This window comes from Leptinotarsa decemlineata, unplaced genomic scaffold (assembly GCF_025532065.1).
Source record: "Leptinotarsa decemlineata unplaced genomic scaffold, Ldec_3_MD MMD2_tig00026328_RagTag_RagTag, whole genome shotgun sequence".
Classification (NCBI taxonomy): Eukaryota; Metazoa; Arthropoda; class Insecta; order Coleoptera; family Chrysomelidae; genus Leptinotarsa; species Leptinotarsa decemlineata.
Window position 1 is genome coordinate 28071845 of NW_027412688.1, and position 24362 is coordinate 28096206.

Genomic DNA, 24362 nt, shown 5'->3' on the forward strand with positions numbered 1-24362 from the left:
TGGTATCCAGTATATATTTTCCTTTTAACGAATAACTTATATCCCCTCTTACATATATAAGTACTCCTCCAGTATGTCTGCTGTTAGAATCACATCTAACGATAGAATACCCTGAAATGACAATTTCGCTATCAAGAACACTATCTGTACATCTGGCTTCACTTAATATTACCATTGATGGATAATAACAAAATATTTCTCTAATTATTTGATCTTTGTGGGCTAGAAAACTCTCAGCATTCATGTAAATGATGTCAGCCTTGTATACTATATTAGGACTTTCAGTCAGTTTTTTTGTTTATTTATAGCATCAACAATTGTGGGAATATTATTTATATACCTAATAATTTTATTTTGACCACTATTCTTGTATTCTTCTAATTTTCTTTTAACTTTGAGAAAATAGTCCCTTTGTATTTTAGTTTGATCAGCAAATATTTTGACACTTTGTACTTTTAAAAACTTAGACCAGTCGCTTTGCTATCAGTGATATCAAATTTTATGGAGAAAGCCGTAGACCACCTTATCATCAAATATTTGGAAAGCTTCAATATCTTGAGCGATCATCAATATGGCTTTAGAAACAAAGATCAACAGGCGACCTTCTATCGTATGTCACCCATATTTGGAATAACGCAATCGAGAAACATGGAGAGTCAAGAGCTATTGCGCTTGATATTTCTAAGCCCATTGACCGTCTGTGGCATGAGGGTTTGCTGGTCAAACTTCGATGATATGGCTTGTCGGATTATTTTTGTGTATGGCTCTTCAGCTTCACAAAGAACGTTCCCTGCAAGTGGCCGTCGATGGATATCTTCACCATCATCGCTAGTGTCCCCCTGGGATCCATATTATCTCTCTCTTTTTATTGCATATCAACGACTTTTTGGAAAAAGAAAACAGGAATTCAATATATGGCTTTGCTGACAACAGCACACTTGTCTCGTCATTACATTTGGATTCCAGTACATCGGCTGCGGATGCACATCTTCACCGGCAGCAGGAGGTTGCAAATCTTAATGAGGATCTAGGAGATGCCACATGAACCCAGGCATCAGTTTCCGAACGTGGTATAATGTCAGGTCAGACAATTCCCTTTCTGCTTCGATAAGTTTGTTGGGGGTTGAAATGGACACCAATATGTCTTGGCACAATCATGTCACTGGAATTGCAAAGGTTGCTTCTCAAAAGCTTGGAACACTGTTCCGAACCAGAAAACTGTGCACACCTGAGCAACTTTTGATGCTTCATGAAGCTCACATGAAACCTTCTTTGGATAATTGTTCTCATGTACGGAGGTCCGCCCCCGAACATATCCTGAAGTTGCTGGATTCCATCCAGAAAAGAGCCATCCATCTGATTGGAGACGCGAATATCACTTGCAACCCTGATAGTCTGGAACATAGAAGAAAGGTTGGAGATTTGTCTCTCTTCTTCACGTCAGTACAGCACGAACTTCACTGTTTAAGAACTCTTTTATTTGGAGAACGGCGTTTATGTGGAATAAACTACTTCCGGACATGCACCGCTCTAAGAGCGCCTTGAGGATTTTCCTGTAGTGCTTGTTTTTTTTCCTTTAAGAAAAAATATAGGGAATTCAAAAAATCGATACTTCATCTGCTGTCGATATTGTGAACTAGAGACAAGTACATTGTTTATTTTGATAGTCAATTTATGCTTCCGAAATAAGTCAACTGAGTTATGAAAACACAACGACATTCGTGTAACATGCTCTTTACAACCTAACCTTTCAGTGAATAATTGCCTTCATTTATTAAATTCGCTGAAAGGTGCTCACATGCTACGATTTTGGGTCTATTTTATTGAATTAGTCAGCCTTTATCAATAATTCAGTAAATATATTTAATTTTATATTCACATTTCCAATACGATATTTGGCAATGCGTGACATTGAACAAAAACATTCGCAATTTGATATTCAAATTCATAATGACGATATAAAATTCACTTGCCATGAAATGTGAAATGCCTGCAGTTCATTAGTTGTGAAAACAACTATTTGTGTAGTATGAACGACTTGTAGAAACTTTACAATAAATAACATTCAACTGTCAAAAGACAGTGATACGTCATCAGTCACTACCAAAATCTAATGAACTGCCGACGACTCACGTGTGTATAGCTATCTCTTTTCGAAATGCAAGTTATCACCCAAACAAAAGCGTTCGCTGATTAATCGTAAACATTAACTGTTTTATCTTCGTTATTCACTCGTAGAATAAGAGGATATGATATAAAAAAGTATGTGTTTCATCGCGTCAGATAGTGATGACGCATAAGCAATGGTTCGTTGCTGTAAGTCTATAAGACCTATTCCCCATCTCCACTTTTTTTAACAGTATATCGGCTGTTCGTCATCCCCTTCAAAATGATCAATAGTACAACTAGAAACCAGATAGTTAGACACATACTAATGATAATAATAATGGTGGTCAAGCTGGCGTCCAAACATAGTAGGTGTATTCCAGGGCGATGCCCTCAGTCCCCTTTTACTGCATGTCACTATTGCCATTATCCGTTGCACTCAGAAAGACTTGGAGATATAGCTGTAGCACTCCCGGATAACGATTTACCCACTTATTTCATATGAATGCTCTTTCGTTCTTTATGCCTATGAAGAAAATGATCTTCATTAGTCCTTGAGGGTGATGGAAGAGTACACGCATACTATCGGTGTGAAATTTGGAATAGACGATTCATCTCAAAAGAGGACGATGGATGGATTACAGAGACGATTTACAGCTCGTAGATGGAAGCATCCTACGTAATGTAGATACCAGAGAGACGTATATTTACCTCGAGGTGAACAACGCCACTCAGAAGAGAAAAAGGTAATGAAGAACTCTCTCTGCGGCAAGTATCAGCACAAACTCTGGTCATCGGAACTGTAGACGAGGAACGAAGTTGCTGCTACGAATATGCCTACCATTCCATTCATACTCTACTCGTTTGGACTAGTGAAGTAAAGTCCCGAAAAATGAAGCATTTCCGTTGGAGTTTGCATCCCAAATCGTCCGTTCCACGATTGTACTTCCCCCTACCACCGAGAGGACTGTTGAGTTTGGAGTATCTACATGATAGAATGGTACTGGATGGAGCCTGTAAAGTCATCGGATCCCATTCTCTGCATGTTCCGCGACTAAGAGGGAGCAGGAATTCTAGCATTTCTCGTCAAGGTAGCTATTCAAGTATCTGATGAACTCGGTTTATTTTTTGACACTGATCGAGTTGATCACAACTCTGTCGCCGAGTTGGAACCCGTTCAGCAAAATGTACACATTGAAGTCGCAGAGATCACTTCACTCATACGACAACAAAAGGATAAGCCAGGGGATATTGAATACATTCTGAGAAGTGCCCAATTTATCAGAACTATTCATTCCACCTCCCCAGGCTCATATAAGCATGTAATGATCAGTAAAGCACCCCTGGATAGTATTTGACCAATATTCATTTCCAAATCAACAGTGACATCTACTATACATTACAATTACGTAATGAAAAACGAAAAACGGAGAAATATAGGTATTTTCTCTTCGACCTTTGAAGACTCTAACCAGACTATTCTGTTAAGATGGTTATTCTGATTATTGGAGGCCATTGTGGAATGATGCTTTCTCTATCCCTCTGCTTGGGGCACATGATTCTCGCACTCAATGATCACTTACCAATGATTACTTACCACTTCAATTCAAGAATTGGATAGTAACTATTATAGGTAACTTTCTCACAATATAATCAATGTTAGTTGATCAATGCCGCGATTGTCTTTTGATTTTTCATACCAATAATAATTTAATAGTGAAAAAGTGACTGGAAATCTCTAAACCGTCCAAATATGAATTATTTTTCTATCAGGCAAAGAAAGACTAGGCATCTGAATGAGTATTTTGGGAAGGTGCCAATTCATAAACTAATGTAATTACAGCATTGAAGTTGAATTACCTAATTTCAATCAGTGAAAATAATTAGAATTAACGGCATTCGTATGTGGATGCAGGTTTGTAAAGGAATCTTTGTTACCGGTAATCAGTGTAAAAGAAACAAAGTGAAAAGGGTCGTTAAAAGGATTTATTATTCGATTGGTGTTGAGAACAGAATCGAGAATAACTTGACCTAAACACACGCTCGGCAAAGCAAATAAACGTTCTGCGGGATATTTACGGTTTGAAAAAAAGGAGAGAAAAATGTTGAAATATCGTCTAGATTATGAATTACTTACTTGAATTCTCTTTAACGACAACTTAATATGTTTTTCACATTTCACATTTTCTGGAAATATCAAAAATAACCGGCACAGTTTTCCAAACTGTTGGAAGAAACCAATGTGATCGACTTCATCAGTTCAGAAGCTGATTTAAAGAACTGAAGCATACCATCTTTACCATCTCGTCGTAATTATTTCGTCTTTTCACAATACAAACAGAACCGCTTCAATCGTCTTTCTTCAGCATTACTTAAACAGCCATTATAATTATTGTTACTTTGATAAGGAAAGTATCTAATAACGCAAAGCAAATAAACGTTCTGCGGGATATTTACGGTTTGAAAAAAAAGGAGAGAAAAATGTTGAAATATCGTCTAGATTATGAATTACTTACTCGAATTCTCTTTAACGACAACTTAATATGTTTTTCACATTTTACATTTTCTGGGAATATCAAAAATAACCGGCACAGTTTTCCAAACTGTTGGAAGAAACCAATGTGATCGACTTCATCAGTTCAGAAGCTGATTTATCTCCTTGGCTCTACGAAATTGATAAACAGGGTTCAAAATTAAGTCGGCACCATTGCCAACTCCGTTATTATTGATGCTACGAATTCGGTTGAATTGGCAAAATATATAGTAGCATTTTTAATGGCTTTCTCGATGCCGAAAAAAAATTGACAGTCGTGTTTCAAAAATATTTCATAAAATGATATTTTTTTAAATGAAACACCTTTCTTGAAAATGAGGGACTTCTTTGAACGGATCCCGTTACAATCATTTATTAACGAGTTTTTCGATGATCTTAATATGGAAACTCGTCAGATGATCTACTTTCAGCAGGATAGAGCATCAGCACATACTTTCGGTGGCGTAAAAAGAATGTTGCGAGACTGTTTTGGAAACAGATGGATTGCTACAAATGGTCCTGTTAAGTGGCCTTTTCGTTCACCAGACGTGTCACCTTTAGATTTTTATTTTTGGAGATTTCTGAAAAATGAGGTGTACAACATAAAACATATTGATATAGATGAACTGAAAAATTATATTGAAACAATAATTAATAGAATTGATGGCCGAATTGTGTTGAAAGCAATACGAAGTGTCAAGAAGACGGTGTTCTTGAATATTTACCCGATATTTCATAGCTCTTTATTCGCCAAAACAGAGAAATTTTTTGTACTAGTGAAAGAAAGAAATATTTCCACATAAGTCGCTCATTTTTAACTCAAGGAAGAAATGTGAGATGAGCTTTATTGTTGAGAATGTTTTTACGAATCGAAATGCATGATAAAATATAGGGTGTCCTATTAAAAAAAATATAATTTTATGATATATTTTGAAAACGTGACTGTTACCTATGCTTTACAATAATATCATATTGCTTATTGCTAGGTTTATTAGGTAAGTTAATAACTCCCGTGGATATTTTTCATCTTCAAATTATTTTCACAAACATTTCTTATTTCTAGAGACGTTTCTCTAACACCGTAGCTTTCACCGTAGCTACCGAGAAAGTTACGGTGTTAGTAACACGCGTCTAGAAACAAAATATGTTTGTGAAAATTGTTTGATAATTAATCATGGATAGTGTTATTTAATTTTATCAAGTAACGGGTCAGTCCATTCATCATTCAAATTATTGTGATATCTTTTTACATGAATAATTTTGCTGTTCTGTGATTACGAATTCTCCGATTGTATATATTTATCTTTTTTGTTCCTAGGATTCTCGATACTTCTGTGGATAGGTGCCTTCCTATGTTTTGCTTCCTTTGTTATTAGAAAATTCACAACTCAAGAAGTGGATACTGATAATCTCATATTGGGATGTGTTCTTGTAACTGTGGTACTTGTAACAGGATGCTTCATGTACTCTCAAGAACACAAAAGTCAGAAGGTAAGAAATATGTATCTGTATCTAAATTGCCAAAAATTCCAGTATTTATTGTATTTTTCCGCAACCGGTCACTAAAGGGAATTCTGGTTATTTATTCAAACGCGGCAAATTAACTTACGGAGGGTTACCATGCACCCTCATGAATACCTTCAGCATATCTAATCTCTCTAGAGCTGCACGTGTACTGCAGCTGATTAAAATAGTGAAGAAAATCGATAGTTCAAAATATTCGAGATTAGTCTATGATGAGTTATTTACAAGCTGAAACTCTGACGATTTGAGGGTAGATTACTTTTTTTATTTTCAAGGAAACAATTTAAGAACAATAAAATAGTATAATATATGAGGTTACTGAATCAAAGCTATTTCCAGCTTTTTTTACCGTGATCTGCAGGTGTTTATGCCTGGCGTTTCGTCTACGTTTGCTGAAGACATTATCAAAAGCTATGAGGCAACGAACGGAAGGCTTAAGTTGTTCTCACAGCAGAAACTACATAATTGGAATTCGTCTCCAGTTTCATTCCATTGCTGGTGAGCATGGTTTCGTTTCTGTTGGTTGGATCAAATGGCATTATATTTGTGCATTTATAATAATTCCATCTCCCACTGTATTGAAATTTTCTCTGTGTTTTATTTACTTATGAGATAGCCAAATACTTGACGTCTCTATCGAAGCCGCTCACAGAAAAAAAACAGTTATTTATCAAAGACTCGGGACACTTCATCGAAAAGATTAGAGATATGAAGATGGTTCCGGTCAAAGATACTATACGGCTAATTGGTGAAGTATTTCCAACAGACATATCCTGTTCGCTCATTGTTTATCATCGACATATTTCCAATGGGTGTTTATCACGAACAAACGGATGGTACGGCAATGGGCAGCCCGTTCCATCCGCTGGTGTCAAATTTACAAAAAAACTCGAAACAAAGAGCCTTAGAGCAAGCAGCCGTGAAACCATACTGTGGCTGCGTTACATTGATGATATATTCGCTGAATAATGAAGAGAAACTAAACTAATTTCTATCATAACTCAAAAATATAATTCACAACGGAACGGAACGAAAAAAATTGAATGCTATTGTGAATGCCAGAGTTGCCAACCGTAGCGGATTTTACTCGACGGTAGCGGCGTAGCGGATTTGAATATAAAGTAGCGGAATTTTCTACAAATAATAAATATTGAAAAAAATATGAAAGAGACAGTGGACAGCACTCGAAAACTGACAGCTGACACTTGAATAATTGAATGCACAGTAAACACATTATAGTCTTAGTAGCTGAGGCCATTACATGATGAAAGACAAGAATATTTTTGGCATTTTCATTCTTATCATGAACTATATAACCTCCAATATCTTGAATCTAAAAGTCTCGACTGTCTCGAGTATTCTAAATTATATGGAACAATTTACAGTAGTTATAGAAGATAGTTCATCTGATTGTAGCTCGAATGAAAGAGCTACCCCAGTTGTAATTGACGGAAACAGGGCATGTTTAGAAAAATACAAAAAATTCTCAACATTGGTTGTCTGATTCCAACTTGTGACTATACGTACGTGAACAAATTAATATTTATTTCCACTTTTCAAAATCATTATTTCAAGTTGAGAAATATTTGGTCGAGATGACAGATTTCAAAAATCAACTGCTGTAAATTTAAAAATTAGGTACCATCTACTGAGTTGTGCGGTTGAAAATTAGAATGATCCTAATTCCTGACATTAGTGACAGTTCAGTTTTGTGGTACAAAAACTACAAAACAGTAAGTTCTGTGGTATTCAATTTCGGATAGGGCGCATGCGCAAATTGATTGCGTCAGATATACAAGCGTAGCGGAATATGAAGCAGGGTAGCGGAATTTTGGTTCACGTGTAGCGACTTTATAGTTCATCCAGTTGGCAACACTGGTGAACGCCGAAGAAACTCCAGCTAGACCTGTTAATAGAAGTTTCCCCTTCCCTCCCTTCTTCGTAATTCATTATTCCTTTTAGTATTTCATTCACACTTTTGTGTAGCTCGAGGTGTGTGAAATATCCTGAAATATATTTTCCAAATGAATATAGTTTCTCACACACACCGTTCTTGCAGCGTTTTAACTAGTCCAGATCGTTAGTGAGGGGCGTAACATGTTGCAAAAACTAAATCGAACATTTGATAGAACAAGCAGTCAGTAGGAGCTCATTTTGAAATATGAACTAATTCATAGGTTTTTCGTAAGAAACTCAACTGAGTATGATTTGGTGGCGCAACTTGAATTGCAGCATATGGTTCATTTCTGAATCACTAATTCTAGAACAGAGTGTAACTGACGAAATCTGGAAAAAATGGTATAAAATTTGTAGTAGTAGTAGTAGTATATATAGTATAATATATATATATATATATATATATATATATATATATATATATATATATATATATATATATATATATATATATATATACGAGTATGTTAAAATTGAATTTTACTATAAACTCTCGTAGTAGCTGTGATGTTTTGAAATATGTAATGAATTCAGATTTTATTCGCCATTTTTCTATATGATTGAAATTTTACCACGCGTTTGTTTTTTCATGAGAAATGAGTGGAAATGAACATCATTTCAGTTGTTATGTCCTACTCTGAACCTATTAAATTTATTATTCTTCAGTTTTCTTGAAAATTGTATAAATTATTCAGAAAGAAGTAACTCGACCTTCATAATTACAATTCTTTACGCATATTCAACTCTCTGCAGTCACTTAAAATTTTTTCATTTATTCATTTTTCGGAAACTTCGCTGTATCGATATAAACAAATCATGTTTCATATTTTTCATGAAAACCGAGAACTACAAATAATATTCGGCCCGGAAAATACTTCGGTACAAAGTTTATAGTCTTCTCATATAAATCAGATACTCAGGTTAGGTTAGGTTAGGTCCAAAGTGAGTGGGTTTTTTCTACCCTCCATCGCAACCCGAAAGGGTTTATTGTGGCTCACCTATTCATACTCGACCAAATGAACCCAGCTTCTCAACGAAGCCGATTAGTTTGTATGGTGAGTGGTCTTTCAGGTCAGATGGTAAGATTACGGCTCTGCCGTACTCTAAAATGTGCTCTGCTGTATGTGCTCTGCTGTTTCATCAATTTCCAAACAGAGATGACACATTCTGTCTTCCGACAGTCCGAGTCTCGGAATATGATGATTCAAATGACAGTGACCTGTAAGAAGGCCTGTTAGACATCGTAGTTCATCCCTACTGTAGTCCAACAACTGTTTAGTATCAAGCTTCGAAGGGTGAATAAATGCTTTGGAGTGAGCCAATCCTGGAAGATTCTATGAATTTTTTTGTCATGGTTCACCTCCAAAGATCAGATATTCGCTATAGAATAGTGATTTTCAAATAATGTAATGTTTCTGAAAAATAAAACAGATTTCGTAGTTTTTGTTTTGATTATTCCATACCCATTACATTTATTACATTAATATTATTTGGATCAGTTTATACATTTGGAAAAAATTAATGAATAATATTCTCCAGATCATGGAATCATTCGCCAATATGGTGCCCCCGAAAGCCACTGTAATTCGAGGTGGAGAAACAATGACCATAGTGTCAAAGGATATAGTTGTAGGTGATTTGGTTGAAATGAAATTTGGAGATCGGATACCAGCTGATATCAGGATCATACATAGTCAGGGATTCAAGGTAACTTCGTTGACTAACATCAAACCAAGTCGGCCCATACACAGTCCGGCAAAATTGCCACATTTTCACTCATAGCCAATGTATTATGAAACGGCTCTCTGGCTCACGCATATATTGTGAAAAGTCATCTCAAATATGTTATTTTCATAGAAGCAAGCCATGCCTGAAATCATGGAAAATGTAGATAGACCATCTTGATTAGCATGAAAGTATGTATCGAAACGTATTTAAATAAAAACGTGTAATATTTCCACTTGATAGTTTACATAACCGCGACACGTGTTTTGCTATACAATAGCATCTTCAGCATCTTGATGATAAAAAATAAAGAATTGGACGTGGTCTACCAAAACAACAATAATTCGAGTAAATTCATCAATAACAATGAAGATAAAACCCCAATATCGTATAGATCTGGAGTATATAAGTTGACTTGTGGTATTTGTCCTGAATTTTATATCGGCCAAACCGAAAGAACTTTCTCCAAAAGAATAAAAAACCATAGAACGAGTTTTTTGAATAAGAAAACCAACTCAACATTTGCATGCCATCTTCTGACAGAGGAACACAAGTTCAATCACGATTATGACGCTTTACATTTGGTTCAAAACTCAACAAAAGTGAATATTTTATGTAAAGAATTTATCAGGCAGAAATTTTTCAGGACTTGACACAAAATTGGTTTTGTGAACTGTCAAGTGGAAATTTCACAATATTTTTTCATTTTAATACCTACGTCATAATGGATTTTCATCAAGTATCGATCATTAATGTTTTGGATGGTTTCCGGGTTTTGCCATGGTCTTCTTTGGTTATAATATCCAAACGTTTCGACTGCAAGTGCGGCAGTCATATTCAGTGGCGTGGTCGAAGTACTATTCTGGACGTGTCAACTGACAGTTGACTGACAATTGACACGTCAAAAAGAGTACTTCGACCACGCCACTGAAGATGACTGCCGCAGTTGCAGTCGAAACGTTTGGAGATTATGACCAAAGAAGACCACAGCAAAACTCAGCAACCATCCAAAACATTGACGCCAGCCGCGTGTATCAAGTTTCAAACCACATCACCCACTTCTAAAACTGATACTGCACTGGAAAATAAATCTGATCCATGTATTTTGAAATTTAATCTCACATTCGCTCTAGTGCAAGATTGCTTCAAGTTTGCCCCACCTTGTATGGACCGACTATGTACCACAGTCTTTCTTGAATTATTATAATTATCATCATAATGCTTTCTAGTCATGTTAGTTGGGAATAATAATAAGAAAATGATGATGTTATGTTGTCAAACGTAACCTATTGTGTTATTATATTTTCAATATTTTTACCAGGTAGATAATTCGGCTCTTACAGGAGAATCGGAACCTCAATTCCGGGGTCCAGATTGTTCCAGTGACAATATACTCGAAACGAAGAACTTCGCCTTTTTCTCAACTAATGCAGTTGAAGGAACAGCAAGAGGTATCTATACTATATATCTATACTCATCCAAATCTATACTCATATCTAGAGAGGTCAATTTCTGTGTCAGTACTGTCAGGGAAAGAACGTTTCACAATGATCCAAAAATAGACAAGTTTTGGCCAAAAAATAATTGCAAAACCTCCAATTCTCTGAGCGAGAGTGTCACCCCACATTCAGTTTTTGATGGGGATGGGGGTCAATTAACATCTTATTAAAAAGATCTTGCGATTTTCTGAGCTTTGGTGCTTTGATTTTGAAAATCGATCCGTATTTAGTCCGGTCAATTTAGACATTCAAAGAAACCTAAACTCCCACCAAGTTGAAAATCAGTAAGATTGTTTAAAATATGATTGAAAATGAAATTCGAAAGTTTCTCATCTCTTCCTTGCATGGATATTTTCGCGATTTTCAGCAAAACGATGAGTTTTATCATAAAAATACTTGAAACAAAAATTGTAGATCATAAAATTATTCACAAAAAGTGTCTCAATCCTTTTTTCCTACGAGCCACCGTTTTTGAGTTATAATGATTCAAAAAGTTGTGATCGTCATAATATAGGTACGCACGTTACCACGCCACCCGTAAGGGAGTGTACTTAGCGCCTTTGTTAACGTCGTTTCCATAGTAGGCCTATTCCACGGGTCAGTTGTGATCCTGTTTAATTTGAAACTATTGAAAAATAATGGATATTAGCAGAGATTGAAAAGATACAAGCAATTTAAGTTAAAAAAAAGTAGTAAAATTCAATTGTCCGAGTCGTAACTTTCAAATTCTTGTTCTTCTTCTTGATTTTCTTGTTCTTGTTCGTCTTGTTCTTCTTCATCTTCATCCTGAGTACATGTAAACTGCGTTAATAGCGATGTATCGCACGTCGCCTTGTTGGAATCAAACAGATCATCCACTGATGGTGATTCAATATAAGAGCACGACCGGCCTTGTCAATGTGTATATGCCAGAGAACAAAACAGTCCGGCTGTTTTGCAAGTATATGTAGCACTGCACCCCTTTTTGCAGTTGCAAAAAAATGTGTTCAGCAGTTTTTCTGGCGCAGGTGGGAGTAAGGTTTGGACTGGTTCTAATGATTTGTTGTTACAACTTTTTGAATCGTTATATTTCAAAAACGGTAGCTTGATGAAAAAAAATATTGATACATTTTTTGTAGATAAGAGTTATTTTTATGATATAACTTACAGTTTTGCTGAAAATCGCAAAAACTCATTTTTTGACCTTTGACCTAGAATAACATTTTTTCCATACAGGAGAAAGATGGGGAACTTTCAAATTTTATTTTTAATCATATTTTGAACAATCTTACTGATTTTTAGCTTGGTGGGAATTTAGGTAGCTTTACTCTTATTTTTTGTCTAATTTGATCGGACTAATTGATCACATATATGCTGGAAATGTTTCATAAAAAAAAGTTTATTTTCAAACCCATGTCATACAGATAGAGTGCGATATATGTCATTTTCATGTGACACCTCAAAAAAGTCTGAAGAACTCAAGTCGGGTGACTGAGGAAGCTACTCAATTGCACCTTGTCATCCTCGAAACCTATTATTAAAAAAATAGTGCACATATTGTGAGCAATATGAAGGAACACCGTCTGGTTAAAACAGAATTTTCTTTGCAAGATTATTTTTTATGATGTTAGTATTTGGAAGGAAGACAAGATTTGGCTCAAAAACGATTATAAACTTTCAATACTCGAAGCAGGAAAGTCACCTCCCTATTTTTATACGAATGGGGAACGAGTAATAGCTCACTAAGAATTGTTTTCGATTATCTATTTATTGCTACTCGGGATTTGAGGATGAGTCTACCATATTCCAAAAAATGTAGAGGTTCAGTCGATTTTTAATTAAAAACCTACCATATTAATCTAATTGTGGATTGTGATGAAATATTTGAATTTATCAGTTATGAGGATATCAATTCCAGAAAGGAGGGTAAAATGATTGAAATCAATTAAAAAATAATCATTAAAATCGGGTTACCAAGATATTCAACGAACAGCATCCTGAAAGTACCTTTCTGTGAAAATTTCACGAAATTAGTTCGATTCAAAATAAAATAAGGTACTTAATAAAGCTACATAGGTAGTAGGAGTTGTACAAGTGTCCAGCAAATATTAAAAAACTATAAGTTTCATCAGTTAATTCGAGAACTAAATAGAGCATGTAATTTCGTGAAATTATGAGTGAATCAGCTATTCAATGTGTGTTTTTTCCAGAAGCTGTATTTTCTTTTTTTGATCCGTGCAGTTGATCGCCATAACTGAGACAGTTTATGCGGGAAACACACAAAACCCTCAAAAGGTCAACATGTGAGCTGATATTTTTGGGAAATTCCTCCTGGGTCCTTTTTTCTTCCTGGTGATGTGTACCTCGATCAACTCCATAATACAGATCTTTTCAATGTCACAGAGATGAACGAGAAGGTTATCCTTCCCCCAAATAGAACGAAGGGGTTCAATTGAATGGTCTCTTGGCTCACCTGACTTGAATCATATAGATTTTTTGTGTGTCGCAATCCATTGCAGAAACTGCGAGGACGATTCATTATTAATGAATGTCGTGAAGTGACATTGCAAGTGCATTATGTGGAATACGATGAGTTTTTAAGTATAATCTATTGAATTTTTGCATTTTTCAAAAACGTATTGTTGACATTTCACAGCTTTATATCTTCTAATTGTGTAGTTAGCGAAACAAAAGTTCTTTTAAATGAGGTTTACCTCGTCTCCTATTCTTATGGATTTCCAATGGATTTTGGAATAAAACTTGTAAATTTTACAAACAAACTTGACGTGTTTTTGGATTTTTGCGAAGCAATGGCCCACAATGACAACATTATTGATCCTGTTAATATTTTCTCAAATAATAAAATAATTTTTCATATGAATTTTTTTATGCAGTTCGTCAATGAGTAATAAATCATTTCTGAATCACTTTAAAAAGGTGTTACTGAAAGTTTCAACACTCTCTCTAAGTTTATTTCAAAAGTGCCAACTCCCAATATTACAAAAACAAAAAAGTGAAATCTTCACAATTCGCCAATTTTTATTTCAGATGCTGAGGTTTTTTCAACACGTGTGTCAAAATTTATAACAATTTCCAGTGAAAAATAATGTAGATGTTATTACGATTTTTAATTTTCTTACCAAATGTAGATATTCCACTGCATTTCTCATTGAAATTTTCAAAAGACTATTTTGGATGAATAGAAAATAATTTCTGTGTGATTTTTCAGGCATTGTTTGTGAAACTGGTGATCGCACAGTAATGGGCCGAATAGCCGGTTTGACGGCCAGATTGCAACCCAACAAAACGCCCATCGCTCGAGAACTGGAACATTTTATGAAAATTATTAGCGTCTGGGCATGTTTTTTGGGCTTCGTGTTTGGAGCCGCTGCTCTGGCAATGGACTATTCCTGGATAGAAGCCGCCTTATTTTTGATTGGTATTATCGTAGCCAATGTGCCTGAAGGTAAAATTTGGAAGTTTTTCTGAGGAAAATTAGAAAGTTTTCAAATTGTTAACTAATATATTAAACAGGCGTTTTGAGAAGTGAAATAATCTAAAAAATCAAAAAGAGGTTTGTAGTAGAAGTGATGACATCGGTGGGAAGAGTGGTTTCTGAGAGGAATATAATTGAAAGAGATTTAATGTTTTTGATGAATATATAATTAAGTAGGTACAATGAAATGACAACGTAGATGAAAGAATTTGAGTTCTTCGGCACATTGAAAAGAATCAAGATTACTATGAAAAAGTAAAGGAAAAGATAGATAAGAAAGCAACAAAATATGAAAGGACAAACAGAAATTTGAAATAAAAGAAGAATAAGAATAGAGAAATCGGAAATGTAGATTTTATATTTCATAAAACTAGCTGGTCGAAGCTCTCAGCAGAGTGAGAAAAGGCCAGAAAAGAAAGCTCAATGAATGGCATGTCTTGGATTGACATATTTTCCAGTATTGTAATTCTGTAGTATAACCCTGAGTGGAATCTTGAATCAATTGTTATTGAAGCTATTCATCATTAATCCTGTCTTACAGGAAAATTCTTTCACAATTTTAAATTACAGTTAACGGATAGTCCCAGAATACTGACATCAAGAAGGAATCGAAAGAACCATCTGATTTCACTAACAAATATTTTTATAAGAAGACAAGGCAAATGCAAAAGATATTACTTCAGCAGGTCGGGACATCTGTAGTGTAGTTATCAATCAAGAATTCGTAGTATGAAACAGAGTATTACATAATAAGCAAAGAGTCTGAAGACGCAAATCACTTGCAAAGGTTGAAGAAAGAAATTATCTGTTTTGTAATTAGTGAGAGCCAGCGGAGGACACAAAAGTTTGAAGGTATTCTTTGGAAGATGATCTGAAGTAGTTCGAAGTCTTCTGAAGGAAGGGAAGAAAAAACGGAAGATCAGTTTCTAATATAGTGGACTTCTTCAAAATAGAGGGTATTACCTAGCAGAAGCTATGTATGGTAAATATACATTTTAGCTTCGGGAAGAGACAGAATTTTTTAATTCAGAATTTTCTTAAACGCCGGTTCTGTGTCTCATACAATGTAACATCATGGCAAGACCAAGAGAGTGTTTATATAAACAAAGTTCATTGGCGTGTTCATCGCACGTGGACGACGGTTACGAGGAACGGTTTGGGAAACGGGGGGGACGAGGAACCCGTGAATTCTTCCTGGCTTTTCAAAAGGCAGAGAGGACAGAGAGATCGGAAAGATCTTTGCATAAGGCAGTAGTGCGGAAATTTTTCTGGAATTAAGTCTGCGTGAACTTTGAGGAGGGTTCGAAAACTTGGAGTTTAAAGGGTTCTCTTGACGGTCGGTCAAGAGCGGTATTTTGTTACAGGAGATAGTTTTCCTGGTTTGAATCTTTGAATTTTTATAAAATATTTTGATAAACAGGCGGTTACCGCGATTTTGGATAGTTTTTTATTTTGACGTAGGAATAAAGAAGTGTGTAAGGTTCGAACGGAAATCGAGCAGTGAAAATTTAAATAAGGGACGAGCGGGAAAAAGGCAGCGGTGAGTTGAATGTACTTGTGTACTAACCATTTTGTGATTTTGGGAAGGAGTTAGCTATAATAAACTTATATACAGAGCGGACCTAATAGTTGCGTCATAGTTATTATAGTAATTTCCGGCAAAGGCACTAACTTTGAGTTTTAATTTCGATATTTGGTAATGGTTATTCTCTTTAATTTTTTTGGGTGTTTTTCTTTGTCTATTTTGTTGCATACTTTTTGTCTTTACTATTGAATATAGTATCTTTTGAAGGTTTTAAGAAGGCTTTCGTTTCAAAATCTACCATAGTAACCTTTTGGAAGGAAGTGTCCGCGAATTCGTTAAGGTCTTTTCGTCTGCAACTAAAGATCTTCTTTTTGTGCAGGAGGCCAAATTCAAGCAAATGAAGCTAACACGAAAAAATAGCGAGAGGGTTATCAAGGGTTGATAGACAGTTAATGACGTATTATTTCACTGGTGACTCAGTTTTAAACCCGTAGATGTTACAGTGGTGACTAAATTATAGCCCTCACATGAAAAATGCACACTCATACAGTTTGATGAAACGACAATAATTATAACGAACGGGGTATGCCAATAATGCTTTACTTTAAATTGTCAAAATAATTAATTCTTTTGTTTTACTACGGAGTTGTGATAACTGTTTTGATTCATTTCAAAATTGGTCTTATTCATTTCTAATAATAAAAATTTTCATTGTTACGATCTGCATTCGGGTTTGAAGGCCGTCGTGGTTTGGAACTGTATTCTAACGTTCGTCAGCACGAGTGGCTGGTTTCTTCAGAGGTTTATTCATCTTGATGGTTCACCGATGACTAACGATTTCCCCCCTTGCCCTCCCGGGTTGAGTGCCCTGAAGTAGGAGCTTCCCCCCTCATTTGTTAGCGAGGAGAACCTACTACCCCACTTCTTCCACCCCCGCTATCCGAGCGGTCCTCAACTTACTGCTGGGCACTTCAGCAAGATTGACATCTATCCTCATTTTGGTAGAAAGTCAGCCTTCAGGTGCTTTTACCTTCTTATCGAATTATTATTTTATCTCTCTATTCCTAACTGAATATAAGCATGGGGGGCCCCAAAAACTAACCGGCGGCTTTACTTTTAATGTCGGGCGTTCCTTATAAGAATACTAGAATCGCGGTCGAGTTGTTCTGCGGTGAACTTGCTGAAAGAAAATCTGATTAGTGTACTTACCGGAGTCGCCTTACGGCTACTCGTAGGGGTGGTCTCTGGTTCTGTTTCGTCGGCCTTGGATGTTTGTCCCTTTCTCGGAACCTGGGGTTATCCATGTTCAACGCATCGTGTAGATCGCGGAACGCTGGATTTAAGTGCGATCTGATTCTATCGAACGTGCTTTCTGCATGTTCTCTCATATACACGTCCACATATTGCGTGTCCAGGTCTAGATCTCTGTATATGAATCTATTTGGTATATAGTAAGGCGCATTTACAGCGGCCCTTACGCTCGCATTCATAAATGATTGGATCTTCTTTCTGTATGTCTGCGCACACTGGCCCCAGGCAGTGCATGCAGTATTATTGGCATTAGAATCCTTCTGATCATTAGTAGCTTGACTTTCAGTGCCATGTTATTACTTCTTCCTATGATCGGCGCCAGGAGTCTTCTGGCCTGTTTGGCTATTCCTATTCTCTGCTGTACGTGGTCCTGGAATGTTAGTTTCTTATCTAGGATGACCCCGAGATATGTCGCTTTGTTTGTCCACGGAATCTCTTGTCCGTTGAAGATGAAGTTGCCTTCCGGTTGTACGAACCTGCGAGTGAACAGTATCGCCTGACTCTTGTCAGGGTTGATACTGATCTTCCACAGGTTAGCCCACTCCTCTAATCTGTTTGCCTGCTGTTGTAGGTATCTCGTAACAAGTGCTTGACTCCCAGATCTCGCCAGCAGGGCCGTGTCGTCCGCGTAGAGCGCCAACTTGTTAAAGTTGTTCTCTGGCTTGGGCACGTCTGCCGTGTATACGAAGTAGAGGTGTGGCGAAAGAACTGCACCTTGCGGGACTCCTGCCTCCAGTAGTCGAACTGTTGATAATTCGTCTCCTACTTTGCAGCGGCATCGCCTGTCAGCTAGAAAAGACTGAATTAATCTTACCATTGGTTTTTAGTATCTAAAATCGCTCATCTTGGATAGTAGCCCGTCATGCCAAACTCTGTCGAACGCCTTGGAGACGTCTAAGAAGATAGCTCCGGTGTTGTATCCTTTGCCAAGGTTGAAGCCTTCTGTCGCAAAGTCCACTACCCTCAGGACTTCTAGCTCTGTTGAGTGTTCTGATCTAAAACAGAATTGTTCATCGGGGAGGATCCCTAACTCTCTGGTTTGTTCTTCTAGTCTCTTCAGGATGACGCGTTCCGCCACTTTGCTTACGGATGGCAGTAGGCTTATTGGTCGATGGTTCGCTGGAAACAGGTGGTTCTTCTTGGGCTTTGGTATGTGGATTACCGTTGCCTCTTTGAACTGGTACGGGAAGTATTGCAGTCTGAGTATAGCATTTATGATGTTGGTTATGGATGCTATATCCTTTCGTGGCAACACTTTCAGTGCTCGATTTGTTATATTATCTGGGCCTGGTGCTTTCCGAGTGATAAGGCGTCTCAGAATGTCCTTCACTTCCTCAGGCGATGTCGGGGCCAGGGGTTTTGCGCATTATCTGTCCGTCGATTAAGCCTCCGTACCGTCCTTTCCACCTGGTTTTCTATTTCTTCTACCTCGTCTGTGAACGGGACGTCATTCTCTTTGCACTGCCTTTCGAAGTTGTCCGCGAATGCTTCCGCCTTCTCATGGTCAGTGTAGACAATTCCTTGCTCGCCATGTATTGATGGGCAGGGTTGTCGAGGTCCGTTTCTGAGTTTTTTCTGCATTTGCCATGCAGATCTATCTTCTGTGCTCAGTTCTTCCAGACGGGTGGTCCACTGTCTTTCTCGGATTGCTTTCAGCTCTTCTTTCAGTATTCTGTTTGCTCTATGCATGCACCTTTTGTCCATCGGTGCACGTGTTCTTTGGTACTGTCTTTTCAGGCGTCTTCTTATTCTGATTAGTTCCATCGTTTCTGGTGGAAGGTGCTCTTGGAAGTTATAGCGCGTGGCTGGGACTTCCCTCACGCTTCTTTCCGTTGTTTGTATGATCGCCTGCTGAAGCTGGTCCGTGGCGTTCTCCAGATCTGTTGTCTCGATGCGTGGTATCTCACCCAGCGCGTCGTGTATGGCTCGCTGGAATCTTGTCCAGTCTATGATTCGCTGTGTTGGGTTATCTGTTTCCACTTCTCCCCTTCCTATTGTGAATAGGATGGGGTTGTGGTCTGACGAACCTTCATCTAGTACTGACATCTCCGTAGTATCGACGTTCTGTACTAGCGCGATGTCAATAGTGCTAACGATTTCTAGTTCGTAAGTTGTATTTGTGTTCATTCAGGTAGCCTGCCTTTCTTGTTGATGCATTGCTATTGGCCGAAGTGTTATTACCTGTTGATGACGTTAATCCGGTTAAGCGTTACGCGTCCTCTTTTCTGTTGTAGTTTTCCGTTTGTTTATGGATTTCTATGGCTTTCCGTACAAGCCTACTGTGGTATCCATGATCGGGTGCAAGTAGTTTCACATCTTCAAACAGTATCGTATGATCTCCTTCACTAAACGCGTATTCTGCTACTGCCGACTTTTCTATTTGACCTAATATACAGTTTCTCCGATGTTCATTAAGCCTTGTACCCATGAATCTTTTGATGGTAACGATATAAAGTTTTCCTCAGGTGCATGGTATACGATATACCCCGCCGCTGATAATGGATCTCTTTTGTCTTTCGCAGATCTCAGACTTTGTTGTCTTTTCCTGGTGGGCTTGAACACTGTTTTTATGTTACGGTAGAAATGCAAGTGTAACCGTTTGAGTTCCCTCTCTATTTTGACTTGTAGAAGTCTTCAGTTTCATGGCCTTATTGATCTCGGTTACACTGTATCCATTCGATCTTGAAGCCACTTGAAGATGCTCCAATTCTTTTTGTAGGTGTACCGGTTCACATATTCTACGGGCACGTTCTGTCAGGGTGTTGGTAATAACTTGGATGGTGGTTTGAAAGTGCATGCAGATATCTGTCCGTATATGTCGGTTTTCGGTACACTTTATGTGTCAGTCTTGTGCCACACCTTTCGACGAGTACATCTAGGAAAGCTATTCGTTGTTCCTCTTCAGTCTCCATCGTGAACTTGATGCTAGGGTGTTGAGCATTTATGTGGTCTAGAAATAGGTTCAATCTGTCCCTCCCATGTATCCAGATAACGAAGGTGTCATCCACGTATCGTAGCCAAATGGTTGGTTTGAAATCGAAAGCGTCGACTGCCTTCTTCCCAATTTCTCCAGGAAGAAGTTGGCTATCACTGAGCTGAGTGGACTTCCCATCGCTACGCCGTCTAATTGTATTATATCACAATATCTTGCTGACATTATAAACCTATCAGTGAATTCAGGCACTTTTCCTAGTGTTCTGAAATCGGCTGCCATCATTCCCATATTCAAAAAAGGTGATTCGAGCAACATAGAGAACTACCACCCAATTGCTCTCCTGAGCATATTTTCCAAAATCATTGAGAAAATCATTTGCAAAAGAATTAGAGATTTCTTCCCAAAGCATAAAATACTTACTGATTGCCAGCATGGTTTCCGCCCTGGCCTATCTACCGAAACAGCCATAACAGAACTTGTCCAACACATTGATGATCTGATGGACAAAAATGAGTATGTAGTTGTCATATCGTTTGACCTAACGCAGGCATTCGACACGGTTATTCGTAATTTCGTCTCCGAAAAAATCAACAACCTAGGTCTACGTGGCCCAGTGAACGACTGGATAACGTCCTGTCTTGAAGATCGAAAGATCATCGTGAGAATCGGTGAAACCAAATCGAAGGAATACGATTTAGATCTTGGAACACCGCAAGGAAGTGTCATGGGTCCCTTGATCTTCCTTACCTATGTCAATGACTTGCCTCATAACATAAAGGACGGTAGAGTTTTCATGTATGCTGATGACACCTCTATTGTGGTGTCTGACACTGATCGCCAAAGACTACAGCAAAAAACTGACTCAGTTTTGAAAGATTTTGCGGATTACTGTATGCAGAATACACTAATAATGAATCAAAGTAAGACAGTAATAATTGAGTTTCACACAAAACATGGAATACCTTCTAATTTCACCTTCGAAGTCAATAATAATATTGTTGAAACCTCCACTCCATCTAAATTCTTAGGAACGCTCATAGATTGTAACCTAACATGGGAGGATCAAATACAAATAGTATGTAAAAAAATCAACAAAAGCTTTTATATTTTGGCAACACTAAGAAATATTTTGAACACAGATTCATTATTACAGGTTTACTATGCATTTATGTATTCCACAATTTCCTACAATATTATAGTATGGGGTCAGGCATCAGACATAACAAGAATTTTTGTTGCTCAGAAAAGAATCATTAGGCTTATTTTCAACATTAGTAGTCGCCAATAATGCAGACAGGTTTTCAAAACTAAACGGATCCTCACGGTTACATCAATTTATTTAATGAAACTATTAACATATATTTTCAATAACAAACATGCATTTCCCATTAATAGTGATTCACATTCTTACAACACTAGAAATAAAAATGATATCAAATTGAACAAGCCCAAACACTCCTATTACAAAAAATCTCCCATCAATGCAGGCTGCCGTTTTTTCAACTGTCTTCCGAACGAAATAAAATACGCGGGATCCCCGGCGGTTTTTTAAGTATAGACTTAGGGAACTCCTTATCAGAGAATGTTTCTATACTGTTGAGGAATTTGAATTATACTTTTCAATTTTGAGATGATATCGAAGTGTATTTTACATAGTCTATGTTAGTCATCATTGTGCTTGTTTCGTCCTGTTTGTCAATTAAAACTTAATGACACTGTTTTTGACTTATCCTATCTATTGTTAACAATAGTTGAAAGGAATAATAAATATTTTATTTTATTTTATTTATTTATTTAATTGCTCATAAAAACCCCCTCTCCAGAGGGGGTTTTGAAAATGTCCTTTCTCAATGCTTGTGTGAAAATGAAAAATCTACAACTCTAAACCATAAAACAAAGTAACGGCGTTGTCAATTACACCGGAAATACAAATATGATTAATAAATCGTTTGGACATTGCTACATATTCATAAGTTTTAAAAAAAGTCTATGTGAACCGAGAAGATATTTAATCAAACTGTGAATACTCATACTTTTCAGGTCTTCTTGCAACGGTAACGGTATGCTTATCAGTGACTGCAAAACGAATGGCTGCGAAAAATTGTCTTGTGAAGAACTTAGAAGCAGTCGAAACATTGGGTTCGACATCCATCATTTGTTCGGATAAAACCGGGACACTCACTCAAAACAAAATGACAGTATGTCATTTTTGGTGTGACAACAAAATCATCAACGCTGATTCCAGCATCCAGCAAGAGAGCGCCAGAGATTACAATAAAACAGAAGGTAATCAGTTTTAATTCCACTCGTACATAGAAGATGTTGAAACGCCTGTTCTAATAGTCACCTATCGATGATTCTGAAAATATTTTTTCATCATCTTGAGTTTTACTGGTATCATGAATATCTACCAGTCTGTATTTGCATAACACTTGAAATGCCTTACCTTTGATTTCAACTACATATTTTAGGTTTCTTAACCCTGATGCGTTGTGCTACCCTCTGCAATCGAGCTGAATTTGTGCATGGCGAGGAAAACAAACCTATTCAGACGAGATTAGTTCGTGGAGATGCTTCTGAGGAGGCTATTTTGAGATTTGTGGAGCTTAGTCATATTCATGGTGATCCAACCGAATTTCGACACAAGCATCCCAAATTACTGGAAGTACCATTCAGTTCCGTTACAAAGTATCAGGTGAGTGTTGTTTTCATTTGTGTGCTGTTTCTGTAATTGAATTTGAGAACATTTTCGAAGAAATACTGATACAACTTTTGTTATATTTCAGTAACTTATGATTCGAGTGAAAAGTTCATCATTCTGTAATTTCGATAAGAAAAATTTTGGCTCTGAATTGTTAAGGCACTAATGCCCCTAAATCACCGATGGTAACTCGAGAGTATTTCTCCAGTTCCAGAACTGAAGTATTTGATTCGGAAGTGCTTTTCTGTTTCTCTATTTCGAAATTATTTGAGTACATCTTTGAATTTATTCAAGAAATAGAGGGGTTTACTTAGGAAAGGTCTGGTAGTTTCAATTTTTGATAATTTATCTAGGATCATTAGTAGAGGGGCCCTAGACGGTCAATCATTTTGATCAAAATATGTTCTGTCTGTTTTAAAATCTGTTTTTCCGTTAATCAGCTGTCGCCCCCAAACGAACGACAACTCTCAGAAGTTGAGAAACTTGTGCGAGCTAAGGACTAACGAGGTCTTACCTTTCAACGTGTGATCCCTATCAGGGTCACGTGTGATTCCTAACACGCTTGAGTCAATCGATTGACTCAAGCGTGATTGTCCGTGTGGGAACCTGTTTGACGCTTGAAGCGAGGCTTGATGGTGATTGATAGAAAGTTTGAATGACTCAAGCGGTTGAAGGAGGAGGTTGACCATCTAGGGCAATTTTCGACAAGCATTGCGTCAGTCAGTAGGTGAAAACCATGGCGTCCGCTACGGAAAGCGAGCTTCCCGAAAACTCTGAGCGGGAATTCATTAACCTGTTGATTGAATTATATCGCAATTGCCCGGAATTATGGAAAGTGAAGCGCAAGGATTATCACAACAGAAATAAGAAAACTGCATCATTAGAGAAAATCGTGGGTGCGTTGAAAGTGCTGAAACCTGATTCAACTATGAAGCTATTGAAAGCAAAAATCAATGTTCTCAGACCAAATTTCAACAGGGAGTTCAGGGCCATCGAGGCTCACTGAAATGAACCAACGAACGAACAGAAAGTGTGCACTGGTCCCATTTCTGGTGAGAAGAAGGTGTTGATC

At 37.3% G+C, this 24362-nt stretch overlaps 1 protein-coding gene across 1 annotated transcript in view; it reads left to right on the plus strand.

Annotated features, from left to right (window-relative positions):
* The window catches only part of LOC111514155 (sodium/potassium-transporting ATPase subunit alpha), a 102560-nt gene that overhangs the window by 57438 nt on the left and 20760 nt on the right, over positions 1–24362 (plus strand). Inside the window, exons 3-8 of the mRNA XM_074182684.1 lie at positions 5958–6130; positions 9659–9826; positions 11166–11295; positions 14552–14788; positions 22630–22875; positions 23061–23284. Coding sequence (XP_074038785.1) covers positions 5958–6130; positions 9659–9826; positions 11166–11295; positions 14552–14788; positions 22630–22875; positions 23061–23284 — 1178 coding nt within the window. The remainder of the gene's footprint in view (positions 1–5957; positions 6131–9658; positions 9827–11165; positions 11296–14551; positions 14789–22629; positions 22876–23060; positions 23285–24362) is intronic.